At 34.0% G+C, this 15,668-nt stretch overlaps 1 protein-coding gene across 2 annotated transcripts in view; it reads left to right on the plus strand.

Annotated features, from left to right (window-relative positions):
* LOC118183673 (carbonic anhydrase-related protein 10-like) overlaps positions 1-15,668 on the plus strand; it is a 1,099,923-nt gene that overhangs the window by 1,015,801 nt on the left and 68,454 nt on the right. For both annotated transcript variants that reach the window (XM_085827194.1, XM_085827193.1), the window contains exon 7: positions 8,638-8,792. In XM_085827194.1, coding sequence (XP_085683320.1) covers positions 8,638-8,792 — 155 coding nt within the window. The remainder of the gene's footprint in view (positions 1-8,637; positions 8,793-15,668) is intronic.

Raw genomic sequence — 15,668 nt, forward strand, 5'->3', positions numbered from 1 at the left:
AGGTCATGTGACATGACAGAAATATTACTGTATGCCCATTGGTCCAGCCTAGAAACCACTCCCTCGGTGGCTACACAGATGTGCACTTGTGAAATATGCTCCCGGCTAGGCGTCGCTTGAACATTTTTGACTATCAGCAAAAGGCTCAGCATTTTTAACCATTATTTACAACTCAAATACTATTCATTTATAGTATCGGGATTAATTCGTAATGCGAAACATTTTTCGATTCGAGTTCGGGTTTTGTGCCCAGGCATACGGGTGCTTGCGCCAGTCAACCATCAAGGTTTGGCTTGGTTTGGTTTATTTAATTATGGCAAAGCACACTAGGGCTATCTGCCTAAGGGGAGGGATGCCCTCGTGGAGGACTTTCTCAGGGAAATTGGCTCCTATACACGTTACACATTAACCATCAAGGAGTAGCTCCCTTAGCCGTTCCTTTCAAAAGTTTGCAAATAAGGTACATATCTTAGATCAGATCTTATAAAATGAAACCTTGTTAAGAACATAAGGAAATGAGACTTTTGCCTTAAGAATTCTCACTAGAGAGTCATGATAGGGAAAGATAATACTAAAACAAAATCCCCTAACAGTCTGCTACTCTTCTTAATGTTAGGTAATCGCAGAGAGATTTCAGGATCTATCTTCTCGTTGGAGATATTACTTTCATGTGCAGGACTTAATTACATTCAAAAATTAAACATATGGGCAGTTATTTCTCCAAACTATCTCTAACAACATTAACCAGGTTTCAAAATCCCGTGTTTCTGGTTGCGGTAAAGAATGATACATTAAATAAAACCGAGTGTAAGATAAATAACTATAACTGACAAACATTCAAGCACCAAACTTTAAATTTCATTAAATAACTAATTTGAAAGTTTGATATGCATAGCCAATGTTTTCACGCAGAATATATACTAAGTGTATATTCAATTTTTGTATGCAGAAAAATATTACTCTGGGTATATTCTGCATAAAAATTGGCTAAATATAGTCTGCGTACAAAAACTGGCTCTATACTGCTGATGGTTCTTTATACAAAAATTGCCTATGTATACCAAATTTTTTAACTAGTTATCTAATGTAAGTGCTTACTATCGCAACCACCTTGGCATAATAAGGCAATGTTTTACAGACGAAAAGTTATTTATTGGATGCAAACTGGTGATTTTTGCAATTTTTTTAACATTCCCAAATCATGGATATTTGTTATAAGTCCTCAAACACCATCAATCAATTAAAAAAACGCCCTTTAAGTAAAGTACGAATTTCAATTAGCAAGTAAGGATTATGAAATGCATTAAATAGATAAGCCCATTTTCACATAATCATTCCGCGTCATTCTTCTTTCCATGTATACAGCGATCTGTTCTCGTTTAAAAAAACATCAGAGTATCGTACAAACTTGATATAGAGCACAATTTTGATATTACGCGCTGAGTACCTGCCAAACGCATCTGATCATTGTTTAAGCGATGTTGCAACTAAAACTGTACTACAGAAATTTCATCGTAATTTCTTCCAGTGTTAGCAAATTTTGCAAGTACCAATTTTAAAACTGAGTTTAAGGCAAAAAATAGCATATTTTGCCGATTAATAAAAACCTTTTAATTGTTTTATTTTCTGAATGGCCCGCTCTAGTCTTTTATAGGCGTTGGCCACTACTAAGGTGGGAAGCGGTGGTGTTTTTAGACACATAAACAGGGTACATAACAGGAGGCACATAACAGGGTGGCCACCGCTGCCTCCTATGAAGGGACGGACAAATTACATTCATGCCTTCTCCGGGATTCGAATCCGGGCCTTTCGGAAGGGTAGTTAAAGTCACTAACTACTTTTCCTTCTGGGCGGCACCATTGAAACTTACAACAAAAAGATCGCATATGAAAACGGCAACATTGTTTGACTGAAAGACTGTTGTGATCATGTTTACAAGAGTTTTGCACATTCTGATAATTTAGCGACTCCTTCTGAGGTAGTTGCGATAATATATAAGTACCCTGATGTATATAAATCTACGTTAATAAACACAGAATATTCTAAAAACCATAGAGAAACCGTAGCATTCTTCTATGCAAAAATTAGACGCACGCTGCTGCAAATTTTACATGCAAATATCGGCTGTATACATCAGATTTTCTGTTCGCATCAAAGTCACAATTAGCTAAACTCATTTAATGTTATACTCACGGAACTACTCTTATATACGCTCTCGCTTGGCGACAAATTTCTCGCCAAATATTTTTGGCGAGAAACTCCACGGTGCCATGTTACTACCTAAATTTTTTGTTTACATTTCAAACATTAAGCCTAAAATGTCTCCAAAATCGCACATGCAAAAACCACGGTTTGAACATACAGTTTAAGCTAAAAATCCGAAACAAAAGCAAAAAAGTTAGATAGTAAAAACGTAAAGTTTCTAACCAAAAATATCTGACAAGAATCCATGTACACAGCTATATGTTTTAATTTAAAAACACATCTACGAATTGCGCAATCTATGCAGCGAAGGAATCTGCGAACTACGCAGACCTCAATAAACTAACATAACAACAATAAATTTCAAAGAATAGCATGTACACATCATTCTGTTTAAACTTAAAAAAACATCTACGAATTGCACAATCTAGGTATTGCATACAAATCAACAAAATAAAATAAAATAAAATAATTAAAAGCAATTCAAAAAACAACAATAACAACAGAAATTCATAGTAAAATATGAACATAACATTCTACAAAATAAAAACAATAAAATAAAATGCACTTACAATAATGAATGTTTTTTCGGACAGCAGAACGTAGCTTTAACATGCCGCCACGTACACTCTATGATATTTATATGACAGCCAGACTCGCTATCCACAAAATTGATACTATGGTTCAAAAATAAATGTTCAAAACCATCTTTTCCTAAATCCTTGTAGGATTTATGCCACCACGTCTCTCATTGCAACATAGGCCATTTCAAAACACGCACGACACGAACCAACGAGCAATTAAACCACTGCAGAGCAAAGAGAGTTACGTTTCAACGTTAAAAGGATTGCCATACAAACAACATCGTCCCAAAACCATCGCGCCGAAAACCAGCGCAGAACACATATCGCCACATTTGGGCGCATATAAGAGTAGAGCCATACTCACAAAAATTTTCTATACACATTAGTATATTCCACAGGCAAAAATTAGTTATACACTACTACATATTCTGCGTACAAACATTTACTATACGCATTAATTGGCTATGCACATTTCTCGGGATTCTCACTTATGAGTTCAAAATTTGTTATACACATTACAATTCAAAATTGTCTATACACAGTAGAGAAACTGTGTAGCTTAATTTGTTATACACTACTGCGTATTCTGCATAAAAACCTTGGCTGTACGAACTAGTTTTGACGTAGTTGATTGTTGAATATGAATCTGCATCAATCAACGAGTATTCGATTAACTATAACAAGACTGTTCTGAAACCACAGAGTGACCAGATTATTCTGCTCATCAAAACTAGCTAGTCACTAAGTTTCAAACTAAAATAATAATACATAATACTTACACTGATATATGCGATTAAACCATACGCAAATATTTATAGAAATTTTTAACTATGTTGAGATGAGGCGTATGAAAAAAAATTGGCTGTCATGAAAACTGGAACTAAAATTATTATATTTCATTATATACTTCCCTAATTTTAAATATTCCATTTTCATTCTCCTTCCAACTTCTTTAATATTTAGTGATGAAAATTAGTTCATAATTTGTTCATGATGCTTGAAAAAAGATGAGTACTTTTACGCAAAATAATTTGTTAAAGCAAAACAGAACTCGTTTGATTTTACTTCCAGAATTCATTTAACGTTCCTTTTTTCAATTAACTATTTAAGCTCGAGAACACGTCGTGCAGCTAATAAGGGCAGATACTGTTAACATTTATTATTTATCATACAATTTCCGTTAATGGGACTAATTAAAAGCAATAAAACGGTAAAAATTAACAGCTCTATTTATGTTTTGATCACAGTGTTATTAATTTTTACTTCCTTGTACGAAGTAAAAAGGAAGTATTGTAATCGCGAAAAGTTTCAGGCAGCATATTTCAACGAAAATATCCATTTTGACTGCTATCGAATGCAATTTAACGATGTTTTTGCGTGATATCTGTACGTAAGGACAGAATAAAAGCCTCGATTTCTCCAAAAAAATTATAAAACTGCTTTAAAATTAATTCTGAAGAGAATTTTTCGTGGCGTCCGTACGTACGTACGTATCTCGCATAATTCAAAAACGAGTAGCCTCAGAACGTTGAAATTTTATATAGGACTGCTATAACATGTAGATGTGCGCCTCGTATTTTGGTTGCAATCGGCAGCAGCAAACGTATATAAATATATTTACATAATATATATCCAATCTGTTACCCGGCTCAGTGATCTCAGTTTCTTTGCTCTTATATGTTTGTAAATTGTACATTTTTGGCTTTAAAAATGATTGAATTATGTTGTTTTTATCTTTCGGTTAAGGATTTTATGCCTTTAGTAAATCGGTGTGCAATATTTTTAGAATTATCAGCAATTTTAGTTTGTTAGTTGTTTAATTGCCGCTAAGCCTTTTTTTAATGGCGGCCGTTGATGTTTACATTTGAAACAGGAGACTAGTGAATTTGTTGCCAATCTAGAGAAACTTAGCTTCGCAACAACAAAGATAACGCATTCATTTATTATTGCCTATTAAATAATACTTAATCCTTTCTGCAATTTTTTTGAGGAAATAAAGTGTTTAAGATTTACTTCGTAATTTTTAATATAGATATTTTGAGTTTTTATGTATTTTTGCCTTCTCGCGAAGTGAGAACTGAATTATTTGAATGAGAAATACTCAATCGTCTGTGAAAACTGTTTTTTTTTTTTTTTTTGTTTTTTTTTTTGTTTTTGTTTTTTTTTTTTGTTTGTTTGTTTGCTTAATTTCTTTCATACATCATTCTAGCTTTATTATAATATTTGAATAGAACATGTGGCAACGATTAGATAATTCTATTCTTTAAATGATATAAATTTTGTGCATTATGAGTTATAATATGAACGAAATATAATACTGTTTAGTGAATCTAGCGCCAGAGTGTCGCTTTGGTAAACGAATACTAGAGTGAATTTTAAAGAATGCACTTATTCTATTGTGGTTTATGCGCTGTCGGCGAAGTAGATTTAATTCAATCCAATATGTTTAAATGAAATACAAGAAAAAAAATGTGTACAATTTAATATTCCGTACAAGGAAGTCATGTGGTGTACACATCAGATTTTTAGGTTTTTTTTATAAATGTTGTATAAAGTTTAGTATGATAAAACATAAAACAATCCTTCTTTATCGTTTTACAATGTATTGCTTTAACATTTTTGTGCTAAAAATTTTTAACCTTCACTAAATGTTAAAACGTAAAATAAAATGTAATTCCAACAAAAACTACAAACACGAAGATGGGAAACGCTGAGCTCTGAATTCCTTTTAAATTAATAATATATTTTCTAAATTGGCAACATAAAAAATACGAGAAAGGAAGTTCCGAAACTGAATACGTTTTATACATTTCGACCAGCTTAAAACGATCCCTCATTTTTTACTCTTTCTAAAAAGCATTTCTGATTTCTCATTTTTTCCTCTTCAGAAATTTCTGCATATACAAGCAACAACTTTACTTTTGCACATTTGGCTAATCTTTGGAATATGGTAACAGGTAGTTTGGCGACATTTTGGTAAAGCGATAAATGTTACTAGCTAGGACTTTAGCAGTGTACATGGATAAAGTCAAGAGTGTGCGCAATGCCATTTTTGTGCAATTCTGAGATGTTTTTTTAAGTGAAAATAGGTCGACGTGTACATGGATGATACCGTGTATGTGCAATTCTTAAAAACGCGGCAAGCAGTGGACGATTCTGCACTTTCTCCCAATTTCGCACCTAATCTTCGTCATGATTAAGTATTTTTGTTCCATAAAAGTTCTAGCATAAGCGTAATTCGGCAAGTAGATTGTTAAAAAAAAATGTTGAGTAAAAAAAAAAAAAAAAAAAAACATGCTTTTATTTCGTGAAAACAAAATGGCGTCAAAAAAAAAACTAGCAGGTTGCTGTAGCAGGGTTGGTCGCCAAATTTATGTTAAAAAATCGCCAAGTTACCATAATCCGAAGATTAACCGCACATTTTTTACTTATTACTACACTTTTATGTTTTTTCAAATTTGACAGATCGAAAACATGAATATTAAAACTCTTTATTAAACACCAGTAATTTAATGTTTTTACTGTTAAATCTGTATTCCACAATAATTCCGATTTAATATCTTGAATTATTATCCCAAAGAAACAATTTACCCAGAAGGGCTGTTAATTTCGTTTTGGCATTTTGCGTCGTTCACTAAAAAGAGGCGTTTCACTTTTCAAATTGTTGCCACCAAATATTAAAGCCCCGCATTATATTTAAATGAATTAAATAATGAAGAATTTGCATGAATGTATGTATGTTTCTCGCACTGTGAAAAAACAATGATACATAGAAACATGACATCAAATTTTGAATAGCGTAATCCGCCACTCGAATATGGGAATCTGGAAGCCTAAATTTGGAGTCTGGAATTTTTTTTTTATTGTTTATTTCATATTTTGTAAAACTTTAACGAATTTTTGATTAACAGACTCAACAATTTTAAAGCGAGTAATGACAACATTGTGCGGAAAAAAACATTTTTATCTCCAGCGCTCGAGTCTGTGTATCATAAATTCTTTTTAAATATTTTGTGATATTAATGTTGAAATGAATTTTATAGTTTAAGTGCGAAGAAAATGATATTTAATAAATAAAGGTAACACACAATATATTAAAAAAACGCCCCTTCGGGCGTAATATAAAATCTGAAAGCTTTCAGATTTTATTTATTTTATAATTATTTTTATTTAGAGATTATCTGAAAACTGAATAATAATTTAAGGCGTACTCCATATAAAGGGTTTCTTCGTAATTTAAACAGCTTCTCTGCTAAGCATTTCTCTATTTTAAAGCATTAACCGTTACATTGCCAGATATACTTCACTTTACTTCTCACGTCAATTAGCTCTTATTTAGGTTACCTATCTTTACGCTACTTTATTCAAGTAATGAAGTAAACTGTAATCTCGACAGATATAAATAAAATTAACCTGAGAATTAAAAACCGAAAAAAAAATATTTAAAAAAAAAACTGACTTTAGTTACGTATTTTTGACGTCTTATTCATCTTGCCTTGAAGGTTGTTTGTTTTTAATTAAGTCTTTTTTCCTTCGCTCGCCTCTGAGAAGATTTGCTTCACGTAATCCTCCATATAATTAGCATAAAAGAGGAATTTGCCGTGCTCATCTCCATCTGAAAGAGGGTTCATAAAGAAATTAACTTTTATTCCTCGACACGTGACAGCTTAATGATTAAATTCGCGAAAAAAAAATGTGCCTCATCAGCATCTCTAATGAAACGTTCGGAGGATTATTTTTTTAAAAAAAGTATATATATTTAAAAAGAACTTTTATTTCTTTTCGTCCATCTTCATGTATATCTTACTTGCAATTATGAAATATTTTGAAGTCTGTGCTTTCAACGGTCGCACCTCTTCTCAATACAAAATCAGCAACCAAAGAAAACTGTCATTTACAAAATATTTAGTATTTAAAACAAAAAGTAGTTTAAAAATGTATCAACTCGCTGAAGTAAAACAGCTATCATTTTTAAATCTTTGTAAGGAAAATTGGGTACTCGTATGCTAGCTCATTCTCGCCAACCAAATCGCCAAACGTACTACCGCTGACTCTATAATTCCAGCGAGAAAATAGCAACCCTAGAAGCTGTTTCGTGTTCTTCTAGAAAGGCTTTTTTCCGGCTAAGGGAAAATGGAAATTTTTTTTTTTTTTAATTTTTATTTTAACGTTAAATAAAAACCGATTACAATAAGCACATATCTGCATTATGTCATTTTTGGTAAACATCAGGAAAATATAGGTACAGGGACATACCAGAAAAATAATTGTTTTTTCTAATGTTAACTTTTATCGTGTTGTGTGTGCGTTATTCATTTACTACATTTGAATAGAAATGATGTAAAAATTCAATCCATTATATCTAACAAATAATAATTTATCAAAAATTGCTGGATATTCTATTTATTACTCGATGAAACAGTGCATGAAGGATAACATGTTAAAAAAATCTGAAGTGTACACCACATGACTTCCTTGTACGGAATATTAAATTATACGCATTTTTTCTTGCATTTCATTTAAACTTATTGGATTGAATTAAATCTACTTCGCCGACAGCGCATTAACCACAATAGAATAAATGCATTCTTTAAAATTCACTCTAGTATTTGTTTACCATAGAGACACTATGATTCACTTAAAAGTATTAATAATTATATAAAGTTAACTTTATAAGGTATTTCTCCCGCCTTCCTAGCGTGCCTTCGTGGTGTAGTGGTTCTGCACACTAAGCCGGTATTCGAGAGGTCCGTGGTTCGATTCCCGGCGAAGGCGATTGCTCATTTTTCATCTTGCCTGCTTTCAAAAAAAATACCTAGCTTCCTAAACTAATAATGCAATTTTTTCACAGGTCAGCAAGCTGAATTGAAATCTCTGTCCGTACGTGAATTGCTTCCAATAACAGACTCCTACATGACGTACGATGGATCGACAACAATGCCTGGTTGTCATGAGACTGTCACATGGATTGTCATGAACAAACCCATCTACATAACCAAACAGCAAGTAAGTCTTAAAAAGTGCTCCCTAGGTAACAGAAGTTTACTTTTAGTCTATATCGGATCTATGCGAATATCTATTCCTGGACTGCGTTTAAAAGAATCCGAAAATTTTTTGAATTTGCATAATCTATTTTATTACTTAAAGTTCAAGCGATAGCATAAAAGGTGGATATATTTTCATTTAAGCAGGAAAATACTATAAAGCCTACTATGAAGTCCTCCTGTGACATATACTACGAAAACCAATTACAGAATTTTCTCATATACCATTTTATAGCGTCCATGGATTCCTTATTTAAAGTTACTGCTATAACACCTACTACTACACCTACAATAAAAAACCATGCTTTAAATTTTTTTCATAAATAATTCCAAAATCTACTCGCAAATCATTCTGTAGCGTACATGGAATTCCGTATATACTATCACTACTATGACACCTACTACTACACCTATTTACGACAACTATGAAACCAATACTCCAAATTTTTATTGTAAACAAGTACAGAGCTTACTAATAAATGATTTTACAGTGGAATCCGTATTTACTATGACTACTATGACACCTACTACTACGTTGGTTATGATACCTATTACTAAACCTAGTATGAAAGCCATACTATTAATTTTTATCGAAAATAGTTCCAGAATTTTCTCATAAATCATTCTAATACCAACACGGATTTCGTACTCACTACTACTACTTAGACACCTAATACTACACGTTTTATGACACCTACTATTACATCTACTATGGAACCGTACTTTTAGCTTTTATCGTAAACAGTTCCAGAATTTACTCATAAATCATTCCATGGCGTTCATTGAGTCCGCATGTACAATTACTACTATGACACCTATGACTACTACTATGACTCAATACGTCTATTGTGACACCTAATACTACACCTATTATTGCACCTACTACTAAACCTGCTATGAAAACCATGCTTCAAATTTGTATCGTAAATAATTCCAGAATTTACTCATTAGTCATTCTATAGCGTACATGGATTCCGAATATACCGTTACTACTATTACACCTTCTACTACGTTGGTTATGATACCTACTACTACACCGAGCGCGAAAGCCATACTATTACTTTTTATCGAAAAGAGTTCCAAAATTTTCTCATAAATTATTCTATTGCCAACACGGATTCCGTACTTACTACTACTACTATGACACCTAATACTACACGTTTTATGACACCTACCATTACACCTACTATGAAACCGTACTTTTAGCTTTCATCGTAAACATTTCCAGAACTTACTCCTAAATCATTCCATGGCGTAGATGGAGTCCGCATGTACAATTTCTACTATGACACCTATGACTACTACTATGTCACCTATGACTACTACTATGACACCTATGGCTACTACTATGACACACTACGTCTATTGTGACACCTGCTACTACTACACCTATTATTGCACCTACTACTACACCTGCTATGAAAATCATGCTTTAAATTTGTATCGTAAATAATTCCAGAATTTACTCATTAGTCATTCTATAGCGTACATGGATTCCGAATATACCTTTACTACTATTACACCCACTACTACGTTGGTTATGATACCTACTACTACACCTAGCGCGAAAGCCATGCTATTAATTTTTATCGAAAAGAGTTCCAAAATTTTCTCATAAATTATTCTATTGCCAACACGGATTCCGTACTTACTACTACTACTATGACACCTAATACTACACGTTTTATGACACCTACCATTACACCTACTATGAAACCGTACTTTTAGCTTTCATCGTAAACATTTCCAGAACTTACTCCTAAATCATTCCATGGCGTAGATGGAGTCCGCATGTACAATTTCTACTATGACACCTATGACTACTACTACGTCACCTATGACTACTACTATGACACCTATGGCTACTACTATGACACACTACGTCTATTGTGACACCTGCTACTACTACACCTATTATTGCACCTACTACTACACCTGCTATGAAAATCATGCTTTAAATTTGTATCGTAAATAATTCCAGAATTTACTCATTAGTCATTCTATAGCGTACATGGATTCCGAATATACCTTTACTACTATTACACCCACTACTACGTTGGTTATGATACCTACTACTACACCTAGCGCGAAAGCCATGCTATTAATTTTTATCGAAAAGAGTTCCAAAATTTTCTCATAAATTATTCTATTGCCAACAGGGATTCCGTACTTACTAGTACTACTATGACACCTAATACTACACGTTTTAATGACAGCTACCATTACACCTACTATGAAACCGTGCTTTTAGTTTTCATCGTAAACAGTTCCAGAACTTACTCCTAAATCATTCCATGGCGTAGATGGAGTCCGCATGTACAATTTCTACTATGACACCTATGACTACTACTATGTCACCTATGACTACTACTACGACACCTATGACTACTACTATGACACATTCCGTCTATTGTGACACCTGCTACTACTACATCTATTATTGCACCTACTACTACACCTGCTATGAAAACCATGCTTTAAATTTGTATCGTAAATAATTCCAGAATTTACTCATTAGTCATTCTATAGCGTACATGGATTCTGAATACACTTGTGTGCAAAAATTAAGGACGAGGTCGAAAAATTAGCATATCAGCTGAACGAAGAGGCAGAGCGGACAGAAAGACCAATCAGGAGATTAAGTAAGGTGATGTACGGTAGCACATGCGCAGATATGCAGGTAGACGTAATGGGGGAGTGTGTGAGTAGTATAAAGCATGTTGTCGGTGTAAGATCAGTATTTCTGGCAAAGAGATTGCACGCCGTATAGCAGTTAAAATCACACCGAGTTGCTGCCTTAGCGAGAAATGGCGAATAATCAATTTCTTAGACGACATCTGGATGCTTTTGCCCGAGGTCGAATCATTGGGAAGTTGGGGGAAGGCCGCAGTGTGACAAGTGCGGCTGCAGAGTTCGGAATTGCTCACAGCATCGTTTCACGACTTTGGAGACAATTTCAAACTACAGGAACAGCTATCCGGGGGTTTAGTAGTAGTCGTCCACGAGGAACCACGCCCGCATATGACCGGTATATTACACGCCAGAAGAAACAGGCGGCAGACAGCGGGAGAAATCGCTAGACACACGACACAGGCGACTGGACAACCGATATCGCGTTTTACCGTGGCCAGAAGACTGCACGGTGGTGGTCTGTTTGCACGACGCCCTGTACAGTGTGTACCTCTAACGCCTGCCCATCGGAGAAGGCGTTCTCTGTGGTGCCGGGAACACCGGAATTGGAGAGACAATGAATGGGGACGAGTACTATTTACAGATGAGAGCAGATTCAGTCTGAGTAGCGATTCTCATCGCATACTCATCTGGAGAGAGCGGGGAAGCCGCAATCATCCCTCGAACATCATTGAAAGGGACAGGTATGGAGGTGGCGGTGTTCTCGTTTGGGGAGGCATCATGCTTGGTAGTCGTACAGACCTTCACATCTTCGACGGAGGTTCAGTCAACGGGACCCGTTATTGTAACGAGATTCTTCTTCCATATGTGCGTCTTTTTAGAGGCGCTATGGGTCCGCAGTTCGTTTTCATGGACGACAATGCACCATGTCATCGCACAGTAGCTGCCGAACAGCTCCTAGAGAGTGAGGATATTGAACGTATGGATTGGCCGGCACGATCTCCGGATCTCAATCCCATCGAGCATGTATGGGATTTTCTAGGCAGACGCTTGGCAGCTCGTACCTTACCACCAGTAACGATTCCAGAGCTTCGATTGGCGCTGCAAGACGAATGGGAAGCAACGCCTCAACAACTCATTGACACCCTCATTCTCAGCATGGGCAGACGCTGTGAAACCTGCCTAGCAGTCAGGGGAGATCATATCCCCTATTAAAGACCGGATGTTTCTTGCTGGACACCCATCTCAGGGATCTTTTGGCCTTCAGTCGCATTGCGCTCCATGCTACTTTTTTAATGAAACTTCTTTTTATCCCTCTGATTTCTCTTTTAGTAAGTGTTGCTTACATTACTCATGTCCTTACGTATTGGGCATCTTACGGTATTAAATGTGTTGATTTAGAAAGCTTTTGTACAAAGTTATATTGAAAAAACCATCTCGTCCTTAATTTTTGCACACCAGTGTATACCGTGTCTACTATGACACCTACTACTACACCTTTTATAGCCCCTATTAACCGCACTTAATCTGAAAACCATAGTTTAAATTTTTATCGTAAATAATTCCAGAATTTACTTATATATTAATCTATAATGTACATGAATTTCTTATTTTTTGTTACTAATATCACACCCAGTACTATACCTGTTATGACACCTACCGTTACACTTACTATGAAAATCACACTCTAAATTCGTATTGCAAATAATTACATAATTTACTAATATGTAATTCAATAGTATACATGGGATTCCGTATTTACTGTTACTGCTATGACATCTACTACTACATCGATTATATTACCTACTACTACACCTACTCTAAAAAACCTACCAAAGATACATGAGTAAATTCTAGAATTATTTACCAAAATTTTATCATAAATAATTCTAGAATTTACTCATGTATCATTCTATGGCATACATGGATTTCTTATGTATCATTACCAGTGTGATACCTACTATTATATCAAGTACGATACCTACTACGACACTCACTATGATAATCATACTCTAAAAAAAATTTTATCGTAAACGATTCTATAATTTACTATCCTTCTATAGCCTACATGGGTTCCGTATTTACTATTACTACCATGACACTTAATACTACATCTATTATGACACCTAACCATTACGTCTATTTTGAAAATCATTCTTTAAATTTTTATCCTAAACAATTCCAGAATTTATTCATTATGTCATTGTATAGTGCACATGGATTTCGTATTTACTATTTTCTTCGAAATAGCCAACGCCGAACTTCTTAAGCGAATTTGTCGTTAAGGAACATAAATATATTTTAGACGTCACAAAAGACATTTTAATCCAAAACCACGTGCAAAATTCTTCAAATTTTAAAACTTAGTTCTTTTTAAACAGGATATTTATCGAACATTGCTTTCATTTCCTTAAACATTTTTTTATAAATGGATATTTCTTTTTAAAAAATTCTGACATATTTATATATTGTTTAAATTATGAAAATGTATATACATATTATAAATAGAATCCGGTGTGTTTAGAAACATTTTTTTCAAATAAGTAATGCAAATATTTACTTAAATATTATTTTTTAGCGAGGCATGTTAAATTACTTCTTTTTGCTTAGTGTATCAGTAACTTATTTAAATACGTTGGGAAAATCATACATTTTTACATTTCAAAGTAGTCTCCAAAGTGTATATTATTTTCGTTTCAATTTACTCTTATCTTTTCTTTAAAAATCCTTGTCTCCTCTTTTACTTATACCCATCACCATTTTTTGTTGTGAAATTGAGTTCCAATCACTTTTCGCTTTTTGTTTCTATTTTAAAGAGAGATTAATTTCTTTAACTTGCTCTAAAATCTCCTTCCATTTACATTCGTTGAAAAATACATTTTGAAACACTTCTTTGTAATGTGTCGAAATAATAGAAATTCCATTTCAATTATTATTTTTATTATATTCCAGCAAAATTTGATTTTCTAAAATTGCTTTATGTGCTATCTGTATTTGTTTTTGAAGTAAGTAAGACTAGTAAAAATTTAATAAAACTTTAAAACTTCCCTTAAGAATCGTTATATTAAAATCCTTTTGCAGGTTTTCTTATATGTCAATATGCTAAGCAGTTCATTTAAAAATTTCATTTAGATAACAATTTATTGAATTTATCTACAGGGGAATCTGAAAAAGTGGATAAAACTTAAGGGGGGTTTATAAGGCAGCTAATTAAAGAATTAGCACAAGAATGAGAGGAGATATTTCAGATAGAATTTTATTAACATGCCCATATAAATTGCTCAAAAGACCTTCCGAAGTTAATGCTAGGTTTCACATCTGCGCGATAGGGGGGGGGATTGACGCTCATTTGCAAGGAAACCAGTCATTTTCCAAATATCGCCGGCAGCAACAGCGATCCTGGCGGCTATATCCATATTGGCTTCAATGGGGCACTCCTAGATTAGGCTTTTCATATGGTTCCACAGGAGGAAATCCAAACGCGAAAGATCCGGAGATCTTGGTAGCCAAGCCAGGGGACCACCTCGACCAATCCATCGCCCTGGAAATTCCGTCGTTCGTATAATGAGCAATCCTCTTGGCAATCCACAATAGAAAACACCGTTGGGTACGAGGATCGACTCGTTTTATACTCACCCCCTAAAGTTTTGGCCGCTTGTACAGATTCACTCTGTATAAATTTAAATTGATTTCTTTGAAATATTTCTGTGAAACGAAGCTCTAAGTCTGGAAATGTACTTGCTTAAAAATGCATTTCAATAATTAACAATTCACCAAATTTCTCTAAAAACACGTGTTAAAATTGTTTATCAAAATTGTTCTGTTCTCAAAGCAAATTATTTGAGGCAATCATACGTCTAGTCCCATTTAATATAACAAATATAAAAACCACTTAAATAGTAAGTATACTTAATTCGCGAAACGTGACGTCACTGTCTTCTAAACATCTAAAGCAGATATCTTTCAAAAGGAATCGTCAATTGTTGAGTGGTAATATTTCTCATTGGTTTGCGTGTATATAATTCAAGAGTTACGTTAAGTATTATATTAAAAATTTCATATAGATTAAGAGAAATAAAAAATTTGGTTTAGGTTTCTAGCCACAAGAAGTAAGTTAATAATTTTTCTTTTACGTTTTAAAACAGTACCAGAAAATTTTAATTTTAGTTTTTAAAATTTACGAAGTCATAATCCAAGCAGCAGTGTT

The sequence above is a fragment of the Stegodyphus dumicola genome, chromosome 11 (genome assembly GCF_044657685.1).
Source record: "Stegodyphus dumicola isolate Sdum_Otavi_A_Nest chromosome 11, ASM4465768v1".
Lineage (NCBI taxonomy): Eukaryota > Metazoa > Arthropoda > Arachnida > Araneae > Eresidae > Stegodyphus > Stegodyphus dumicola.